This window comes from Rutilus rutilus (genome assembly GCF_951802725.1).
Source record: "Rutilus rutilus genome assembly, chromosome: 17".
In the NCBI taxonomy this organism is placed as follows: Eukaryota; Metazoa; Chordata; class Actinopteri; order Cypriniformes; family Leuciscidae; genus Rutilus; species Rutilus rutilus.
This window is the reverse complement of record NC_140230.1, coordinates 20,716,075-20,738,072: the sequence shown is the minus strand read 5'-3', so window position 1 is coordinate 20,738,072 and position 21,998 is coordinate 20,716,075. Positions and strand designations below refer to the sequence as shown.

The following is a 21,998-nucleotide window of genomic DNA, read 5'->3' as shown; positions in this document are numbered from 1 at the left end:
AATAGAAACATATCACAATCGAAAAAGATATTACCTGGAGACACTGAATCAATTATTTGGTAACGAACAGAACAGTCCTGTTCCTCCTGTATTCTAGTGAGCACAACAATGTGTTCCAGGAAACATCTTATCAGAAGAGCTGTACAGCTTCCAGGATTTCCTTGGCCAAAGAACACTTAAGGCGTTTGCACCGTACCAGTCAAAGCCATTCTCTCGAGAGCACTCTGCCATAATGTCTCAGAGTTTTCAGAAAGTCAAGGCCGGAACAGAAAACACTTCTTCATCATGTGTTCTATGAGTGTTAAACTAACTTTTAATTCTAAAAATACAACACAGGCCTACGACTTGCTGTTGACGAAAGCCATCTGTCTGGGATTGACAAAATGCTGAGTCATGATGAAACCTCAGCCGTTCATTCATGACATGATATTCATGGCCTGCTGCACACGCATCAGATGAAGTTTTAAATCCATCCATTGCTCTTTTTTCCGCTTCCTCTGACACTCATCCTTCCCTTTTGTGTCATATCCTGAATCTTCTCTAATCCCATATTTGCAGGGAGCACAGCCAGCCGTTCAGCTCCCTATGTTTCTTGTCTGGCTAATTTGTGGCCAGTCACTGGTGAGCCGTTGATGTGCCCCCATGATGCAGAGCAACAGAGGCAGTGAATGACGCTCTTTATGACCAGGTTTTAATACCCTCAGTGAAAGAGGGTGTCAGAACCATCCAGTGCGCTGAAGAACTCGGCCTCAGTTCAAGCAGAAAGAAGTATCAGGGGCAATGAATTTGTGCCCTTTTCTTATAAAACTGCATCATAAACAAGTGCAAACACACATTTTATATACTGATTTTGGAGATTCACAAGTCCTGACATTGCATCAAGCCTACCACGGATGCTTTAAACAACTTCAATAAATGAGAAGCAGGAAAATGAGAGACCACTTTGAATATGCCCCTTAGGCCCTGTCAGTTTGCAAAGCTCCAGTGTTCTGACAAGTTAAGAGGATGACCCTGTTACTGACTTTTTTCAGGCCAAGGATCATCAATGTGACACGTATTCGCCCAGCTCACTCTGACTGGCACTTTAGTCACACAACACTCCTTTACTCACTACCAGTGAACAATGTAGTGCTCTCTACAAATACACACCATATACACACACTTACAGAGGCGGAAAATTACCAGGGCAAGTCAGAATCAAATTATCCAATCTATTTCCCAGCACTGGCTCAGGAAAAATCTAAATTGGGTCAGAAACTTTGATAGAGTGAACTATTTCACTTGACCCCATGTACTGAAACGTGCTATGGAAACTCCTGTTTCTGGCTTCTCTCATCTTTCTTCATAATGCAAATTTCATGCAAATGAAAAGGGTAATGACAAATTTACTAATAGAACTTTTCAATTACATTTGAAGAAAGATAATAATAATAACAATATTATTATTAAGTGTATATATATTATTTTATTAGGTTTATTAGATTTGAAGCCACCTATTTTTAAGTGTACTAGGCCCTATTTACTAAAAGGTGATTATGATATATATACACATTTAATCAAAAATATTGCTGACGATTTTTGTCAAATCAAATACTTTCTCGAATGAGAATGCCCCTCCTCCCCCAACTGCTAGTGGCTAGCAAAATATCTAATCGTGGTGCATAGCAATGACATAACTAAAGCCTACTGGCTATTTAAATGGGGTGTGTTTAAAACAGGGGGGCCTTCAATATGTCCTGCCTGAACTAATTAAATATATTACCGTTTAAAAGTTACATAAGAAGTCTCTTATGTTATGCCTAGTGTTGTAGCACTCAAGACAGATCTTGGTGTTTTAAAGCATTATTTAAAGGTCTTGGTCTTGTCTAGGTTTCGACCGTATTTGTACCTGGTCTCAGACTAAGAGGACTCGGGATTTTATTTCAAGACAAGACAACAACTGCGGGGACATCACTAAATTGCAGTCACATTGTCTGATGTATTTGTTAACATTATTAATTGATTAATTTGATTCAGTCAATAACTTATTTCTAATTAATTTATTTTGTTACCATTCTGCCAGGTCAGAATTTAACAGTGAATTATGTCAAAAACTTGCACAAAAAAAGTACTTAAATTAGATTATTATTCTGGTCTTGGTCTTAACTTGGTCTCGCCCTGCCTTGCTCTTGGTCTTGTATTGGTCTCAGCACACTATGGTCTTTGTCTTGGTTTAGGTGGTCTTAGTCTTAGCCTCAGACGTCAAACCCACAGATTGTTAGCTGAATGTCTGATGCATGTGGCACACAAAATGGGAAACAATTCAGGAGTTTTGAAGTCTTCATCTGACTGGTTGAATTCTACAGGATTTCCGGGAAAAGTGTGTGTCACGTTCTTTAATGTTCCAAACAAAGCCATCGTAACGCCAAAGCCCCTCATGGAAGAGAAAAGCTGTTGTGTTTACAACTGTGACAATGAGCACTAACTAGGATCAACTAAATGCTGGATTTATGTGAAGTTCACTGCTCCACTGTTGCACTGTTAAACTTTCACAACCTTCTTGAATGAATAATTTATTAGATGCACGCTGGTCTGATATTTTAGGGACATCCACTTTACATTTTCACGCCTCTAAACATGACGTGGAACAAAACAAACTGTGATTAATAAATAAAGCTGCGATAGTGTCCAGACCTTCTGCTGTCAGTCCGAAGTTCTGGCTACGCGAGACTAAGGTGGTCATGACTACAACACTAATCTAACCACAACCAAGGCATTTACTTGTTTAAAAATACAGTAAATTGAATTTAATTTTATACTGTATATTGTGGAATATTATTACAATTTAAAATAACAGTTTCTTTCTAATTTATCTGTCTAATGAATTTTTAGCAGCCATTACTGCAGTGTCATGATCCTTCACAAACCATTCATTCATGCTGATTTGGTGCTCAAGAAACATTTCTTATTATTATCAATGTTAAAAACATTATACTTAAAATGTTTGTGGAAACTATGACAGTTTTAACAGGATTCTTCAATGAATTCAAAGGAGTTCAAAGGAACAGCATCTATTAGATTTTTTTTAATCTTTACTGTAAATTTTGATCAATTTAAAGCATCCTTGCTGAATAAGACTATTACTTTCTACCAACTGAGCCCAAACTTTTAAAAAGTAGTGTGATTTAATGCAAAAACATGAATATATCAATAAATTGAACCTACATAACCAGTTTTGTCCATCATCGGTAAAGCAATGAAGATGAATTAGCTCTACTTGCTGGTGTTGGTGTATGCGAATCCTGTCCCATCAGCATGATGTTTTTTTTCTATTTTATCAACACCAGCCAGCCGAGTGCTAACATAGAGGGAGTTTGTTTGATTTGACAGGGCACCCAATCTCCCTTAGAAGACCAGGCCTCATAATGTAGCAATGGGGAGGGCAGGAAGATAACAAGGCATAATATAATTACAGCACCCAAGCTTCTACAGCACCACATTCACTCACCCTGTTACCATCAGATTACTGAGTGTTATTTGCCATTTTTCTGAACTGTGTGGTTCAAACAGTTGCACAATAAGATTTCTTAAAAGTAACATGAGTTCAACCAGATGAAAAAATGGGGAACTAACAGCAGTTCAGTATCAACCCTGTTGGGTTATGCAGGGAGGGATTTACAAAGGTATATTTAAGGCTTGTGTGCTCAGTAAAAGGTCATAGAATGATTCCATAATTCCAGCCAGTTGCCAGTTGTGTGTGTGTGTGTGTGTGTGTGTGTGTGTGTGTGTGTGTAAGCTTGCTTGGCTATATAAACACTTAATGCCATCACAGTTGAATATGTTGAAAACTGACTTGTGTAATCACTTAGCAAGGTGGCCTCACTAACGTAAAGGGCTGAATATCAGCCAAATTGTGGCTTGTTTTAAATCTAATAATGTCTCTAGGTTCTGTGAGAGCTTGGTTTAGGGGTAGGGTATAGTAACATTTATTTTTATTTATTAAATGCATTTATTTGATAAGAAAAATACAGTAAAAACATGAGTATTAATACAAATATTAATACAATTTAGATTATTACAATTTATTATTAAAGATAATTTAATTTAGTTAATGCAATTACAATTTAATACAATTTAGAGTCCCTTATTGCCACTGCTGGGTGGACAACTGCATTCGAGAGCGCATACGGGAACGCCGTGGGGAGGTCGGGCTGCCTGAACCCTAAGTTTCTAGCAGTGCCATTGATTCACCTCCACCTCCCATGAATTTCGAGGAACCCATGCAGTTGGGAAGGGCCAGACTGTCACAAGCCGAGAGGGAGTGACGCAGGAGGGGGAAATGCTGCTTGATCTGTGGAAAGCCAGACCACTTCAGGTCCAACTCTCCCGAGTTGACAGGAAAAGTCAAATCTCATCCAAGAAGACGGGGATGGGACATGAGTAATCACCTTCCCTTGACCTGCGGCCTCTGCATGGGTTCACTCGATGTTTCACTGGTTTGGGGAAACCAATCTTCTACCAACCAAGCTTCTGGCCTTCGTTGATTCAGGGGCTGCTGGATATTTGATAGACTTTACATTGGACAGTCACCTGAGAGTTCAGCCCATCTCTCTTCAAGAACCCCTGACCATAACCGCATTGGATGGTCAGGTAAGCCATTGCACGACACCCCTCCATCTTCAAACTGGTTGTCATAAGGAGAAGAGACAGTTTTTCTTGATTCATTAACCAGAGTTCCGTTTAATTATTGGCTTCCCATAGTTATCCCTTCACAATCCACATGTAGATTGGACCGCTAGGGTAGTGACTGGTTGGTGCACTAATTGTGGTATTTCAGGTCTCTCTGTCTGTTATTTTTCCGAGTTGCTGACGATACTTCCTGCCCTCATCGAGGGAGACTTTTTTCCCTCTCTGCCCCAGAGAAGAGCTGTCATGGAGGAATATGTCAATGATGCTCTTAACAGCGGATTCATCCATCCATCTACATCACCGGCAGAGGTTGGCTTCTTCTTCGTGGGCAAGAAGGATGGCGAACTTTGGCCTTGCATTGAATACCGGGGCCTTAATCACATCACGGTAAAGAACCGCTACCCATTGCCACTAATGACCACTGCCTTCGAACTCCTACAAGGGGCGACCATTTTCACAAGATTAGACCTTTGGAACGCCTACCACCTTGTTAGGATACGAGAAGGAGATGAGTGGAAGACGGCTTTTAACACTCCAAATGGCCACTTTGATATCAGGTAATGCCCTGGGCTAGTCAAGGCTCCAGACGTGTTTCAGGCACTTATTAATGATGTTCTACAAGATATGCTAAACAAGTTTGTATTTATTTATCTTGATGATATTCTCATTTTCTCTCGTTGCTATCAATGCTGACTCGTCCTGTTTCAACTGCTGAGGAATGGACTCTTTGTCAAACCGGAAAAGAGCAAATTTCATGTCCCCACTCTCTTTTTTTTGGATTCATTGTCTCTAGGGGCATGTCCTCAATTGTGAAATTGATATATCAATAAAATATACATTTAAAAAAAACATTTAATTCTAAAAATACAAAAATGTATTTTTTTTTAAGGGTTGGGTATGGCTTTGAGTCAGTGCATAGTATTTATAATTAATATAAACTGTATATAAAAACAATTTTAAAAAAAACTTGATGACATGGGCCCATTTAGATTTACAAGTGTGTTTGTATGAGAGAAAAACGAAAAAAATTTGCTTTATATAATATGTATAATTCTTCCATTCCTGGAACATTTCAAGCCATGGATTAAGATTCCAACATCCACATGAATGTACACCTCATATACATTCACCAGAACAAGCATTCAGAGTAAGTCTACTTTACTTTAAGACATAAACTCTATTTGTTGTGCTTGTGGGTTCAGTTAAGGAATGTGTTTTCATAGTCTGATAAATTATCAAGATACATAAGCCTGAAGCTGGTAACTGGCTGTCAAGGTCAGGATAGATGCCACACTCCTCCTCTATTTGTCCTGACCAGCACATACCAACAGCGTAAACTATGGTTAGATGAAGTCAAACAGTTTATCATTCCATATATTTCAAATAGATAAGAAGGATGAAGAAAAGCAGGGATACTGCACACTCAAATGTAAATCAAAAGTTTGTAAACACTCAAATATGTATGGTAGATTTCCTCTCACACTGAGAAAAAAATTAAGCAAACAAACCAAACCAAATTCAGAAAATAATTGGGTTTCTTTCTCTGAATATGTTCCTGCTGTTTCTTTCTGAGTAGTTCGAGCATGCCAGGCTTTGGGTAAATAGTGCACAGGAAGCAAAAGAAAGTGTTTGAAATCCTATTAGAAAAAAAAAAAAAAAAAGAACCCTGACATAAGATTATTAAAAGATTAGCTTAACCTAGTTTCATCTGAACACTCTCTTTGTTTGTCCATATGTCCTGCAAACAAATGCTTTTAGGCTACTCAGAATCATGAAATATGCACTCATACACGCCACTGAATTCAAATTTTAATTATAAAAAATAAACCCAAATTCATAAAGTTTAGTTTGTATTTGACTTTTCCATGATACATGGAACAGAACTGAGGGAGAATAACTATGTGGAAGACAAAATCTGCTGAATCATAGCTATAGTAAACACTTGCCATTAGGCCCGAATCAACTAGGCTACCTGAACGAAGACGCGTCTAGCAGCAAGATCGATTCGTGTGTTACATTCTAAAGTTGCAAAAAAAAAAATGTGTTATGAAATGTGACATTGTTCACATCAAGAACTATAACTAAAGAGAACTATAACGAATAGCGACCATGCCAACGCACCATAACGTTCTGTTTATCGTTAACGCGTGCTGTTATGTCGCCTGCCGCATTAAATGCTTGAAAGCATAAAGGATTCTGATTGTCTGTCAATGTTTTTACTGTTTATCAGCTGGGGAAAAGCGTTCTGAAAGTGATTCCAACGATATCGTTCCTCTGTCTCGTTATACAGTAGTCAGCATTTGAAATGGATCAAAAGTAGGCTAATACATGAATTTTGAACAATACCCGTTCGTCTTATGACAACTTTGATGAACTTTTTTGATCTACTTCAAATGTTGACTGGGCCTATACTGTAGTTATAGTGGTGTGGATATTAATGAGAACGATTATTAAAACTTGACTTCCCTTTCTTTTTAGTCCACTATGGAGGTGAAAGTTTGCAAATAGCAAAATCTAAAACTGCAAAACAATTTTGCTATCAACCTATTGGATGCTGTCAACAATTTCCCATCTGTTATTACTACTTGAAAACCAACACAAAGCTGGCTTCACAGTTTGGGCTCCGTGTAATCTGGCTTATTACGTCAAAGTATGATTCAAAGTTAGTCCAGCATGTCTTAGAAATAAATATCAGCTTTTTGCTACTTCAAGGTTTCTCAGAATATTCACAAAAATGTCCATTGTTTGCAAAGACAAACATTATTTTACATAAATATAAATATTGAATCTGTTGTAGATCAAGAAGACATTAAGGTAAAGTCCACAGAGAGGAGCTTCAAAATAGGACATAATAGGAACACAATAGGAAGACAGACAGAGTGTACGCTGGATGTGACATGTAGCACACTGAGATAATAGTGCACTCTTGTGGACGTTTGAAGTGGTCACACCTAAGCTTGGAGCACATTTAAATTGCTCTCTATGCCAAGCCGAGTCAAGCACCCTTCAGTTTCATTTCCTTGATTTTCTTTGTTTTAATATAATCACACTTGACTTACATAGACATAAAGCAACATATCAGCAATAGTGGAAATGCTCATAAGTACATTTAGCTACGTTTCAGGATTTAAAGTTCAGGATTCAGGAAATTCAGGCTTTAAAATTCAGGACATTCATCATCACCAAAAAAAAAAAAAGAAAAAAAAGTCCCTTTTGTCTAACTGACTCACTGCGGTCATGCGATTTCTAAACAGGTCCGCTATATACACAGTGTCCACTTCCTTAGCCACACACACACAAATCTTTCTACCCCACATGTTGTCTATAAAAAGCAGACAAAAAATTATCAAAGGCCACACAATCAAAATAAAACATATTTATTTATACATGAAGAACAAGGGAATTATATTCTGATATTGTTACATTACAAAGATATATTATTAATAAATAAAAATGACAATAACTGTGACGGCTATATTAAAAAATGTAGAATACAAATTCTTGAAGATCATTTCATTTCCATATGTTTTTAAATGTATGCCACAACCAATCAAAAGAATAAAAAAAAAAAATTAAATTGTTTGCATAAATCAATTACTATAGCTTATTTAGGGTAAATACACATTTGTATGATGCAGTTTGACAACTTAATGAACCTATGCAATCTCCAAATATTCTTGGGTGTGTACGTGACCCATTATTAACATTACATGTCACACGGTCATCTCATTTCCGATACTGCTGAAGATCACTGTATATATCTGATTGGACTCCATAAAGTTCCTGTCAAAACCATTTTGAAAATTAGTACATGCATAAACACATTTATGTTGAGATTTAACCAAAATTGGTTTTAAAACTCACAAATACTTTGCATTTATAATAAATACTGATTTATATATACACATAAAGCTGATATTGCTCAGTTTACCTGATAAGGTGATTCTACTTCAATTGTCTTTGACCTCATTGATGGCTGGTGATTTTTTGCTTTGCCTTAACATCAGAAAAATGTGTCACTTTGACTGGAACTTAGTGTCGTGATTATTTTTGGATTTCTCTAACAAACAGACATACCTGACCCATAGCAACTGGTCTGCGCATGTAAACTGCCTCTCCTCTTCTGATGGGAAACAAAACAGTAGACTGAGAGAGCGATGAGGAGCGTGAGGATGATGTCACATGTGATGATCCCAATAACCATTCCAATGTCCAACTGGTAACATGAACTGCAGTCTGAGAATCAGAAAACACATTGGCACACTAATGCTCTATGCAAAAAAAAAAAAAAAAAGATTTAGCTGAATTTTAGAGATCTTTGGAGATATTATTACCTTGATTCCCTTCAACAAAGCCTGCTGATGAAAGTGAGAAGGGAAAAGAAAATTTGTATTATAGCATGCTCTCAAATCAATCAACAGAATTAAAAATGCCATTTTATCTTGATTACAAAAAAAAAAAGAGTTGCTACCTTAAATTTTTAAGTACAATCAACTTGGATGTTTAAGTCATTTCAACTTAAATTACATTAAACTGACTTTAAAAAATGATTTTTTATTTATCGAAAAGTTAAAGCAATGTAAAAACATGTTGTCATAACTTATTGATCATAAAAGTTTTCACAGTGTGCAAGTACACATAAAACAACAATAAAAAAACATAGTAAAAAATAAAAATAGATTAAAAAATTAAGCCCCATTAAACTGATACTGCCTATTTATATTTGATGGAACACTTAAAAGGAGAAAGATTCTATGCCATATCAACTAGTTAATGATTATTAATAAGATATTACATACAATATATACTTATTTAATATATACGTATTCAGTTTAGAATATATACATGAATTTCATGTACATGAAGTCTTTTTATGCTTTCTCTACATTGCTATTTATTGAATTACCAAATATTATCTTGAGTTTTGTAGTGAAAAGTATGCCAAAAGTCTCTTTAACCATTGAAATGTGTTAATTGTGGTTCAAAGACAGGAAACATTCGCCAAAGTATAACTGACCCCAGAGCAAACTGATCATTTTACTGAAGAACAATATGAAAAATCAGTTTATCTAAGTTCATTTATACTTAAAACCTATGAAAGTTTGTCAAATGTACTCACCAAAAAGTCCATTCATAGGGACCATTAGGTATAGAATCCTTCTCATAATGAGCGCAGAATTACTCAGGGTTGGTGCAGCCCTGACTTGAGGTTTCTTTAAAACTGGCTGTGAGCTAGAACACCTTGAATATCAGAGTGATTATATGGAAATTGCCTGTGTGTGAAAAATCACTGAGTATGTGTTGATGACTTATCACCATCCATCAAAATAGAACAAAAGGATACTGGGGAGGAGCAACACGTGCTTGTGCTATCTGAGGTAGGCTTCTTCCTTGCTCTCTCACCTACATCCCCCCACACACACACTTAACCTATAGTTCAGTATTTCATTGGTTTACATTTTATCCTGTCAATGTTAGAAGTTATTTCTAGCCTTAAAGATTAAAATACATTGGAAACTAAATCTGAGCATACAGTTCATTTACATGACATTGAAAAGATGTATTTTTCAAATGCACTTCACAGTAAGTTAGGTTTGTGAGTAAGCGGCTAGTGAGATGGACCTGGTTGTTAATGCGGTTAAAAGTCTCACTGCACAGGATGTGATTACTAAAGCCAATATCTGATCCCCTGAAACAGGTAGAAAAAAACCCTATATCCTGTTCCACGTACCATTTTATTTAAAAATGATGTTTATCTTAGCAACGTGTGCTTCAGTGATAAAGGTGTGTGTACTTCATTCTCACCTTAAGACCTGCACTGTTAAGAAGACAAACTAACTGATGAGGTACAGTCACAATCTGACAGATAAATGACCTTTGCCTTTTAAAGATTATTATGCTTAGTTGCATGCATAATATTAAAAACATAAACATTTTGGCGTTTGTATTTATATACTGGGTGATAATATGAAGATTTTAAATGCATTTCAATGGACATTGCGGGTATGATACATATGCTATTATATTGTCGCTGTGTAAATATTGAATCCACATTTTTGTAAGCAAACAGACAGCATAAAAGTGTTAAATTATTTAAATTAAGACTTTAAACAATTTATATTATTCCAAAATATCCTTATCAAATAAGAGTGATCATCTACATTGGTGACATAATTATTACATTTTATTGATAATTGCAAATAAATCTAGAAATGTAGGCTAAGTGATGAAAACGGTAAAGATTCATTTCTTTCTACTTCCACTTTTTTCTGGTGGAGGAGTCACAGTCTTGTGCTTGCTTTAGACACAGGACTTTCTGGGAGATTCCAGAGCACAGTCATTTGATACTTTTCATATTTATAACAAGAACATGCTTGTGTAAAAGCACATACGTACAGCCAGGACACGTTTTTCTTCTTTGCTGATATTTTGTGGGTTAACAGTCCGCAGAAATGAAGGCCTTTTCTTGTGTTCAGTTATCAGCTCAGAACAAATGTGATTGCAGAAAGTCAAGATAGATAACAGAAAGCACAAAGCAAATTTTAATCTCCATTTAAAAATCTGCAATACACACTTGCAAAATACATTTTGTGTTGTGCAGAAGATCAAATAAATTCATAAATCCACTTTATAAAAAAATCTAAGATTTATTCATTGTTTAATTATATGCATAGAAATTATACAGAATACTAAACAGTGAAGTGGAATATATAAGAACTAATAAGCACTTTTCTGCATATTAAGCTATGATGCCATAGACTCAAATTATAACCATACTAATCACCTAAAGCTGTTGCAAAGAAACTGAGATGGCATCATGTCTGTCTTATACAGCCCTGTTTCGTACATTGACGCATGTAGAAACATAATGCATAATTGCAAACTTTTATGAACAAAATGAGGGAATTGTTTTGTTGTATTTTTTATAATCCAGTACAAGTTTCAGAAAGCTTGATTATATTACATTTTAAAAGTCACTTAATCCTAGAGCAAGAAAATAGTAGTGAGACAGAACTATCCACTAGCTGGCAGTGTTTTTCCTCACTGCAGTTATTGCTGGTGATAATCTACTAGATCGAGTTAATAATCTTCCAAAAACTTCAAAAAGTTTCCAGTGGGATTTTGAATGACAGATAAGGTCATTTTGTCTTATGTACAAGATAACTATCACAAGAACACTTAAGAGTGCAGAGCCATGTATTAAAAGTGTGCTAAAATGTAAATATAAATCCTCTATTATCATATTATGTCATATGATATTAAATGTCAGTGAGTCTTCCATAGTTCATGTCAGTCTTCAAAAGATCCTCATGTTTTGCAGTTTGCTCTGACATTCATGTAGACTTCGTCAGCTAAAAAAATACATCAACACAAGCATGTTAAATGTCTTCTGTGCACTTACATGACAATTACAGGATTGCTAGAGAAATTAGAAGCGTGTGCCTAATTTCTGACCGTTTTCTTTCTTTTGTCTGCGCTTGCTGGCATACCAGTAGGTGGTAGAAACAATGAAGATCGTCACTGCAACATCAGCGAATATAATACCTGCCATAGTGCCAGAGCCGATGCCATAGCATGAGCCTTTGTCTGTGGGAAAGAATAAAGGTGTATGTGAAATACCGTACACATCCTGTTAAAAACATTCATATAAAGAAATGTAAACAGGTACAGCATATTGTGCAGGAGTCAGTCGAATATCTATAGGATTTATATGCTTATTTAAATGTAGCCTAACTGACTGAACATGCTAACCAAAACACAAAGCTCACAATATAAATTCTTACCTTCAACAGCACTCACCATAGCTTTATAAAGGTTAGGGAGAAAAAGAAACACATGTAAATGTAGATAGGTCTACTTTTTATAGTGATGTAAAAATATATGTAATCAAGTTTTAGAAATATAACAACAGTCATTAAATGATGGCCACAATTATCAATGTGACCTAAACACCAGACACAAAACATTGTGATGAGTGAAAATTCACACCCACACAAGAGTATATAAAGAAAACTAAATCAAATACCAACACAAAACAACAAAAAAACAACACTGTTCATCTGCATCAGCAAATAGCCCACATCTAACAGGATATTGCTGCAAATTATGCAATGCACGGTGGTCTCAAACGACAGGAGAGGAAGAGGTGGAAAAAAAGTCTCACCTACCCAACATAGAGAGGAAAAAAAATGTAAGACCGTTTTTTGTCATTTCCTGTGTTTGAAACTTGGGTGATCTTGTTCTTTCACCAAACCTAACATGAGAAAATGTCCAAATTAGAAAAATATGCAAACTCGCAGAATATTTAAACATTAATATTTACTTGCGTACGTAGGCTATAAGTTAAGTCATAAGTTATATAACTTATTATGTATCGCCTACAAGTTGTTCAATTTACGATAAAGGCAAGCTATACATTTACCTGCAAAGAAATCTGGTAAGCCAAGTGACAACATTGAACTATCGTAAATGCAACCGACTGCAACGTATAGCCTACAAAATGTAACATTACCACAAGTGTTAGCGTAGGCTATATGAAGAGTTCAGATGCAAAAGCCTCTAAGTGCCATCTGAAATTTTCATTTTGAAATTGATCATTCTAGAAGAAAATTTCAGATGGCACTTAGAGGATTTTGCATCTGAACTCTTCATATGGTCTCACAGAATTTAATAAAACATTCTTGCCTGTTTTAAAAGTCAGGCTAAATAAGACGACCACAAGAGAACGCTTGAAACAACACTGGAGTTAGGCTATACTGTTTCGACCCGCACTTTAAAATGAAAACAGAGGCTATATAGGATACTTTAAAACAACGAAGAGAGTCTCGCTTACCAGTGAAGTGATGTAGGCTACAGCAATTCGTTTGATCGTTGATGACATTTTTCTCTTCGATTAACCTTCCGCCCACTCGGTTTATTTTTCCCTTATGAGTCACTGGAGATGGTTAGCCTGTGAACACCTCCCAAATAGGCTAAATTAGACCTTTGCAGGCGAATAAAAAATCGGAATACACCCATAAAGAATGGTCTACTTTCCAACAATTGCACTTTACTCTCAGTAACAACGAGCCGTCTTCTCTGTGATAAATGTTACTTTAATGTTATTTTTATTTAATAAAACTAGATTTCACTTTGAATTCAGTTGCAATACATCATTAATTCCAGAGAACCACCGAAACAGTATCAAATGACATCACGACTCTAGATTTTTAAAAGTGACGGCAGCCGAACTAAATTATTTATTGTACACCATGTAGTTAAAAAAATAATAAAAATTAGGTCATTAAGTAGGTTACAGAACACATTTCTGTCATTAAAAAAAGTTAGTTAGCTTGCAGCTCCTCTTAACAGATGGCTTGTATTTCTTTTCAAATGCCTCATTACAAAAATGGAGAAATAACTTAGAAAGAGGAACAAAATAAAACAACCCAACACAACTCATGATTTTAGGCTTACATTAAGTAAACAGACATGGACCCTTATATCCAACATCCTTGAAGTACAGAAATGCACTAAACATCAATTCAGTTAGCATTGTCTGATTTTCAAATATCTTATTTATTGAATTTGCAGTGAAAATGACGTTTTGTGGTATTTGCATATTATTTATTTTTCATTTTTGCTGACAGAAAAACGTTTTGCCCCCATTTTTGAACATCAGAAACTCAACTACAGGAATTAATGAAGAACAGAAGATATGGTACATAATGTCACAATCAGAAGCTGAAACTTTAAACCAGCAGGACTGATAAGATGTGCAGTCTCACACAAAAGACCAGCATTAAGCTGCTGATCTAACACTACCTCAATTTCCCAAATTACTCTGAAATAAATATAGATTAAAAAATTATAATAATAATAAAAAAAAATCATTTATTCCAATGTCCCAATCTACATTTATTGTATCTTACACGACAATCTGGAAATGTAATAAGAGACCGTGAAAGAAGTGTAACATTCAAAACACACTTGGTTTTAACATACACCAATCTTTCCCACATTCCCACTGTATCAATTTAAATAATAAAAAAAAGAAAGGTAGTAAATACTCTTGAACAAAATGTCACAACTTTGTTCCAGATCGTAGTCTTTTTCTTGATGGGCTACACGGAGGGGACTGTTCTGTAGTGCGAGAGGAACAGTTAGTAGGAGAGCACTCAGTACTGTCTGTGACGGCCGCATGCTTCATGTAGTGCTGGATCATATCTTTTTCAGGAAGGACTTGTCCACAAGTCACACATTCATGAAGCTCACCATCCAACATATCCACTCCGCTGTCTTCATCACCAATCTCCACTTCCATGCTGCTCAAATCCACATCTTCATTCATTTCCACCTCTACATCGAAACCAGATTCGTTTTGCCCCTGCGGACCACTTTCTGATTTGTCCCCAGTCATGGTAAATTCCATTTGTGACTCATCACACATCCTGTCAAATGACTTGACTTCTTTGAAAAATCTCTGATCTGCGCTGTCCTGCTTATCCAGCATTTGCTTATCTGATATTGTCATGAAAGGCACACTAACTTCTACTTCTCCCATTACAGGCGAGGAGTTGAGGTCAGTCAAATTTGAATACTTTTTCTCGATGTTGTCATCATCATCCTTCTCCTCATTTAACGTTTTTAGACATAATGGTTTCACATGGCACGTGGAATTGAAAGATGCGGCATCTGATGAACACCCTGGATCCGATTTTTCATCCCTCAATGCATTAGGCTCCACATTTGATTGATTTTCCTGCTCATTCTCCACCTCTACTTGCGTAGTAACCTTCATTCCCTGATTCGCTTGCGCTGCACCTGCAGCCTGTTCACCTGCCTTTACATTTTCTGTGTCAATAACTTGAACAGAACCCTGATCTCCTAAAATGGTCCACCTCTTCTTAGAGGAACTGTTATGACTTTCCACAGGAATGAGTGTATTTGAAGGAATGTTGGTTCTGCAGGGCTCTACAGTGTCTTTCTCTGCCTCTTTGCTAATAACAGTTCCAGGCGGAACCACCGGCATGGAAATTACATGTGGAGCAGATGAGCGTGATTCTAAGACTAAAGAGGATGGTAAAAAGTTTTGGGATCTCTTGGTAGGATCTGAGGTAGATGAGTACTGTGCAGTGGAAACTGGCACAAGCATGACTAAAGGCATACCTGGAGGAGGCTCTTTATTTAAGGTAAGTTTCCACCTACCATCAGCAGGCTTATTCTGGTCACCTAATGGAACCATGCAGACCTCCTTCAAGCTATTGGAGAATGTGACAGGATTTGAGGCCTGTGCAATAGTTTGAAAGACAATGTTAGGAGCAATTGGTTTCATTATTTGTGTAGAGGGGGTTGGCTTCGGTTTCGGTTTCTTCACAGAAGCCTGTGAACAGAATAAGATTACAGTATGGGGACATTTTTTCAACACTGATATATTCTCAACATTTTGATATTAAGCATGAAATTAAGAGAAAATTGCTGGATTCATTTTATATCATCATTGTATTTGTAAATCTGGAAAATTGACCAGAAAATATTTTACTTTTTAAGTTGACTATTTTTTTTTGTCTTCAATAAAGTACTTTTAAATGTGTAAACCAGAACAAAAATTTAAAGTTCAAATTATTTATAGTGGTGTAACAATACATGAACATGGATCAATACATTGATCAAATAACTAACGATATGCATCAATGCAACGTGTAAAGATCGAGATATAGATATTTTCTTCACTGCATAATAGCAAACCCGTTGCCTTTCTGTTCTGACTTTGAAATAGGCTTTTAACGTGATTCATGCAAAGCTCAGGAGTTTTTAATTTGTGTGTATGGGGGGGGGGGGGGGTTTCAGTTTGAGTTTATTTCAGTACCTCGGAAGGGAACCATTCGTTTTCAGAAAGGTTTCGATAGCATTTCCTTTCATGCTAACTCCATCAAATGCCTAATAAAGTAGTGTTTATTAGTGCTACTTTAGTGTAATGTGGCAAACATGGAAACCTGTTCTGCTATTCCATAAGCTCCACCTACTGTCAGAGAGTGAAGTTGCATTTTCAATCAGCCTGTCTGCCTGTTTTGTTTTGTATTTTTGCAGAGCATTGCGTGTTGTTTGGGATACAGGATTTGCACATTTCAGTTAAATGTTCATGTTATATATTTGGTTGCATTTGTAAGTTAATAAAAAAAAAAAAAAAAAAAATCAGAACTGGTTGTGAAGAATAGGCAAATAATATATCAATATATCAATCAGTATACCTCTTAATTTAATCGTATCACAGCATGTTTTGAGGTTTTTGTAAATACCGTATCTGGCTTAGAGAATCAGTGTTGGATCGTTTCGTGAAAAAAAAGGGATTTACACCCCTATTTATTTTTATACCACTTTTCACAATAAAATCATACTAAAGCACTTTTTCAGAGGTGAAACGTGCCTAGTGTTTGAAATTTTGTATGTGGCGAAGGCCATTTTAAAAAGAACTTTTGACCAGTCTTTAGAATGCTAAATTAAACCATGTTAATTATGTATTATTTATATACTTTTGCATATACTATAACACTAATTAATACTTTCAGTGAGCTTTTATTTAAATATTTAGATTTTTTATTTTAAATTTAGTTAAACTTTTAGTAATTTTGTCATTTGCTTTTGCAATTTTCAGTAATTTTAGTTTTAGCATTAATTTATTTTAGTAATTGTAGTACTTCGACAAAGTTACATAGTTGCCAAAGCAACATTCTAAGTTTTCAAGTTTTTCATCCAATATTGATGTTTTATTTTAGCTTTATTTCAATTTCCGAAAAAGACTTTTAATAGTTTTAGTTAACAACAATACTAGAATGAAACACTTATGCCAAAATCAATGAATGTGAACTTTTAATTAACATTTTAACATTCTTTACAATTCTCCTTAGCCCCCATGAAAACCCCTGCTTTAAAGTACAGGACACTTGGTATTTAAAAAAACAACAACAAAAAACACACTAAAACCTTACCACTGGTGGAGTTACCATTCCACATGTTTTCAGGTGGCTGTCATAACCCTGTTGATGTGGAAAGCCCAGGCCACAGTCCTGGCAGAGACACGGTCGCTGTGCCGCATGCCCTCCCATGTGTGACATAAGCATGAGTGACGAGCGGAAACCCATCCCACATTCAGCACATTTTAGGACCCTCTGGTGAGTGCTCCCATGCTTCTTTAATTCCTCAATGCTTGCAAAGACTTGGCCACACTCCATGCAGCGGATCTCGTCTTTATTGGTAGGCAAAGCCCCTTGATGACCCCAACAACCTGTGTCCTTCTTATGCTTGTCAAAGTCCTCTTGACTCTGAAAGAAAACCAAACACGCCATGCACTGGATGCTCTCCGGCTTACACTCGTGGTTGTGGTAGAGCGATGGCAAGCGGAAATGACGCTTGCACTTTAAACACGTATATGGCAAGACGCCCAAGTGAGAGAAACTGTGGCGTAACAGAGAAGCCTTGCTGGAGAAGGTCCGCTCACAGTCCGAGCAGGAGAAGATGCCTCTGCTGTGCCATTCCAAGTGACGGAGCAGCGAGTTGCGATGGCGAAAACTGGTGCCGCATTTGAGGCACAAATGTCGTTTCGCCTGTTGCCTGTGTGCTTCTACATGACCCTTGCACACATCTAGGTCAGTGAAAATCTGCTTGCAAAAATCACACTGGTAGAACTCTTTCTCAAAATGGTTGGTGTCCAAGTGTTGCTGGAGCTGTTCCTCTGTCTCAAAGATGGTTGAGCAAACACGACAGTGGATCGAGGCCTTGTGCGAGTGGGAGCGAAGGTGCGTGCGGTAATTGACTAACTGGCAGAACTGCTTGCCACATTCATCGCAGCGGTAGGGACGAACACCCGTATGCATATTTAAATGTTCTCGGAGTAGGAAGAGAGAGGAGAAGGTAAGGTCACACACATGGCATCGATTCTCTTCATTCTCTCCACATCCATTCGTCTCTGAAATAAAAAATAAAATAAAAAACTTGCTTCAACAGATGCTGAAAGGCTACTGGAATCATTAGTTAAAATGTAGAGCAGCGGAATATAGTCATTTTTATGCATCGCAATGCTGATGTGACTGATTCTGCATAAAAAGAAAATAATCGATTTTCAAAAAAATGTAATAGACCTATCACACAACATCTTATTATATCACATACTCTTATTATAAAAATAAAAAAGTTTAGCATGTCCTTCAGAAGCAAAGCACTTGTGTCTAATGTTTCGGTTTGTTTTTTGCATCTTTGTTCTTATTTTTAATAACAAATATAAAACAACAAAAATAACTATTAATAATATCAATAAAAGATTTGAAGGAAAAGATGCAGCGTGATGCACCGAAAATAGTTTTACAATCGAATCGTGATCAAATTGTGAGGCAAGTGAAGATTCACACCTCTATTAGAATGGGATGGAAATTACTAACCAGTCAGTAATAATTTACATCTTTTGCCATCATTATCCAGAAAAAGTGTTTATGAATTTATAGCTGTAATAATTATAATATAAAAAAAACCCAAAACAAGTAGATTGTACTTGTTAACAAAATATTTAATGAAACAATTGCTGAAGATAAAATAATTAGTAATGTACCAACATTCTTTCCTTTCCATTTTCACTATTTTGCATAAATGAATAAAAAATAAAATAAATTATTTCAAGTATTTCTCAATATACATTAAGTACAGTATACATGTTTGTGATTTTTTAGTTTTGGATCTTTTTTTTTTTTAAAGATTATTAGTGCTAAAGATTTTAATTTCTATTATTAAAGATTAATTTTAGATGATGGCACAAGGTAATTAAGGGAAATGAGCCAGCACACACCCCAATTTTTTTATTCTTGTGGTGGGGCAAGTACAAATTTTCTGTTCCAGCAGTGCAAAATTCTTAGTTTTAAGCTCAGCAAAATCAGCATTAATTAAATCACAATCCATTATTTAGAAAACTATACAATACCTGTCCAGGAAACATCATCATCTTCGTCCACGTCCTCCTCAACATCATCATCATCTTCTTCCTCCTCCTCCTCATCATCAACAACATCATCATCATCAGTCAAAACAAATTCCAGATCCTCATATGTCCTTTCTTCATTAGATATAGCGTCATCTGTCGTAAGACTGGAGGCTTTCGGGCTCCCCTCTGACTTTGGGTCCTTTTCATAATTTTTCTTTACCTCTTGTCCACTTTGCTCTTCGTCATCGTTTTTCTGTTCTGTCCCCGCTCTTCTTTCTCTTTTCCATGAATTGCAAACGACTATATCCTCCTCTGAGGAAATGATTTTTGAATTACCTTGAGCGGTTTCCTCTATAGATGAAGACTCCTGTTTGAAGGGAGAGGAATACTGATGGTCCAGCAGAAAGCTTTTGTCAGCCGATGCACTAGGGACAATGCAGGCATCTTCATGGCAGTCTATGGGTATTTCAGTCTCAGGTGCTGGCTTTTCAATGCTGTTCGGGGTTGGCAAAAATGTCTCCTTAACGTTCTGTGGCTCACAGAGAGGGAAATTCCAGCTTGGAAAACCTAACTCTGTCAGCTGGATATCAAGGGTAAACTCTGACATGGTGTCTTGGGGAAAAAAAAAAGAAGAGAAATACTGTATCAATTTAGCTATTTAACATTTTTAAATGTATTATTATTATTATTAAAGGGTCACATTTTTCACCTAGGCACTTCTAACCTTAATGAGATGAGAACTCATCCATTTACACCAATGCCATGAAATAGTTAGTAATCTTTATTAATCAAATCAAATTATTAAATAAATTATAAATCAAAATAAATATAAATTATATTCGGAACCTGGTTGTAACATAATTCAAGTAGTATTAGAGAAAGAGATGTCTTGGATTTCAGACATAAACAGTGTCTACAACATCTAGCATGAACTGCATTACTGCGTAACACAGTGACATTTAAAGCATTTTTGTTCTGTCAATTTAAACACTACAGTGAATGCAGTAGTAAGCTTACTTAATTCAGATTACCTAGGAGTCTTCGACGAACATTTCCAAGCACCTTCGCTCCAGGATCTACTGTTCAGTAATGAAACAATGAATCTCTGACAATGGCTGGTTTAACTGCTCAACAACCATCTATTAGAAAAACGAGACACAACTGTATAATGCGAGATTGTAACTACCGCCAATGTGAAAACCGTTTTATCTCGACTGTGATAAAATAAAACTCAAATTAGGTTGCATGAGCATGCAGAAGCAATAAGGTGAAATAAGCCACTGTCCATGCGATACTTCCGGTATAAAATTGCTGATTGGAATGTTGATGCTGCCGTCTGTAGGAGGGGAGAGTTAGTGCGGTCTCCATAAAAAAACAAAAAAAAAAACAAAGCGGACATGTTGCCGTAATAATTTTATCCTTATGTTTTTAAATAATTGTAGGTTGTGAAAGGGCAGAAATTATTATTATATACGTGCACATTTTCTCCTTCTACTAGGTCTGCAACGCATGTGTGGGGCGTGGCTTCGTTTCGGATCTGACTGAACCATTTTTGCGTTTATAATTAACACCAAAGAACAAGACACATATTCTGGCTGGCAGAACTTTTATGTTATTATGTCGTCTCTCTCAGTCCATTGCTTTCCTCTGCTTTTCAAATAGATAGTCTGAATTGTTGGTGTCATAATTTATTATTCTACATTATATTTAACTTATTTATTGATTTGCGCAATGTCGACCTCTAAAAATGAAATACTTCACCGCCCCTCGTGGTGAGATCAGATCGAGTTGTTCACCAATTCATATTAGTTCAGCACAGACCAAATATTTACCAGAATTAAAATGCTGCATACAAACAGGTTTAGATGTGGGGTTTCTGAATCAACCTGTCTTTGAGGTGCTCGCAGCCTCATGATGTTGTTTTTTTTCTACTAAAACGCGAAAGAAATTCATTGTGGATTTTTTTCCCCTACCTGGTTGCTCGTGCAAAAAGCCACTTAACTTTTAGGCATTCTAATTCTTTATGAAAATGATCTTAGTCTAGTTTCCATTTTAAATTAATTAACTTTGGTAACCAAAATATTTCGCTCACAGGAAGATGATACGTATTTCCGGTGTCACGAAAATCATATGCACTTTGCTCAATGCCGGATAATAAACGTAACGTGTTGTGCAGATATCATGTTCTAGCTCATCAAACAACCTTAAACACTTAGTGGAAGTATGCTGAGCTTGCTAACCAAAGATTGACTGGTCTGGAACCGCAACGACAGGGAAAGTTTTGGTCTGCAGTTTTAGATATCTCCACTGTTCTCCATGAATGATCAGTAGTGCAGATATCCATATCTGTTCTATATCTGCTGATCTAGATATTAGATATCTG

General features: G+C 36.3%; 3 protein-coding genes across 6 annotated transcripts; all 3 read right to left on the bottom strand.

Annotated features, from left to right (window-relative positions):
- Positions 1-8,029: 8,029 nt before the first annotated feature.
- tyrobp (transmembrane immune signaling adaptor TYROBP) lies at positions 8,030-10,189 on the bottom strand. Of its 2 annotated transcripts, none has more exons than XM_084385823.1 (5): positions 9,788-10,189; positions 9,003-9,026; positions 8,746-8,904; positions 8,600-8,664; positions 8,030-8,451 (listed from the first exon to the last, which is right to left on the bottom strand). In XM_084385823.1, the coding sequence occupies exons 1-5, from the start codon at positions 9,831-9,833 to the stop codon at positions 8,395-8,397; spliced, it is 351 nt and encodes a 116-aa protein (XP_084241949.1). In that variant the 5' UTR covers positions 9,834-10,189; the 3' UTR covers positions 8,030-8,394. The 2 variants fall into 2 exon arrangements, with proteins under 2 accessions (XP_084241949.1, XP_084241950.1); XM_084385824.1 differs by having other exon boundaries at positions 9,003-9,023.
- A 998-nt stretch (positions 10,190-11,187) lies between these two features.
- Positions 11,188-14,050, bottom strand: hcst (hematopoietic cell signal transducer). 2 transcript variants are annotated; one of them, XM_084435315.1, is made up of 6 exons: positions 13,502-13,583; positions 13,091-13,161; positions 12,837-12,922; positions 12,453-12,473; positions 12,124-12,255; positions 11,188-12,020 (listed from the first exon to the last, which is right to left on the bottom strand). In XM_084435315.1, the coding sequence occupies exons 3-6, from the start codon at positions 12,877-12,879 to the stop codon at positions 11,977-11,979; spliced, it is 240 nt and encodes a 79-aa protein (XP_084291441.1). In that variant the 5' UTR covers positions 12,880-12,922; positions 13,091-13,161; positions 13,502-13,583; the 3' UTR covers positions 11,188-11,976. The 2 variants fall into 2 exon arrangements, with proteins under 2 accessions (XP_084291441.1, XP_084291442.1); XM_084435316.1 differs by lacking the exon at positions 13,091-13,161 and having other exon boundaries at positions 13,502-14,050.
- Positions 14,051-14,169: 119 nt separating this feature from the next.
- Positions 14,170-20,959, bottom strand: LOC311306756 (uncharacterized protein). Of its 2 annotated transcripts, none has more exons than XM_084435313.1 (4): positions 20,633-20,957; positions 19,616-20,227; positions 17,637-18,613; positions 14,170-16,030 (listed from the first exon to the last, which is right to left on the bottom strand). In XM_084435313.1, exons 2-4 carry the CDS (start codon positions 20,220-20,222, stop codon positions 14,732-14,734), a joined length of 2,883 nt encoding a protein of 960 aa, XP_084291439.1. In that variant the 5' UTR covers positions 20,223-20,227; positions 20,633-20,957; the 3' UTR covers positions 14,170-14,731. The 2 variants fall into 2 exon arrangements, with proteins under 2 accessions (XP_084291439.1, XP_084291438.1); XM_084435312.1 differs by having other exon boundaries at positions 14,199-16,030; positions 20,647-20,959.
- Between the last annotated feature and the right edge of the window lie 1,039 nt (positions 20,960-21,998).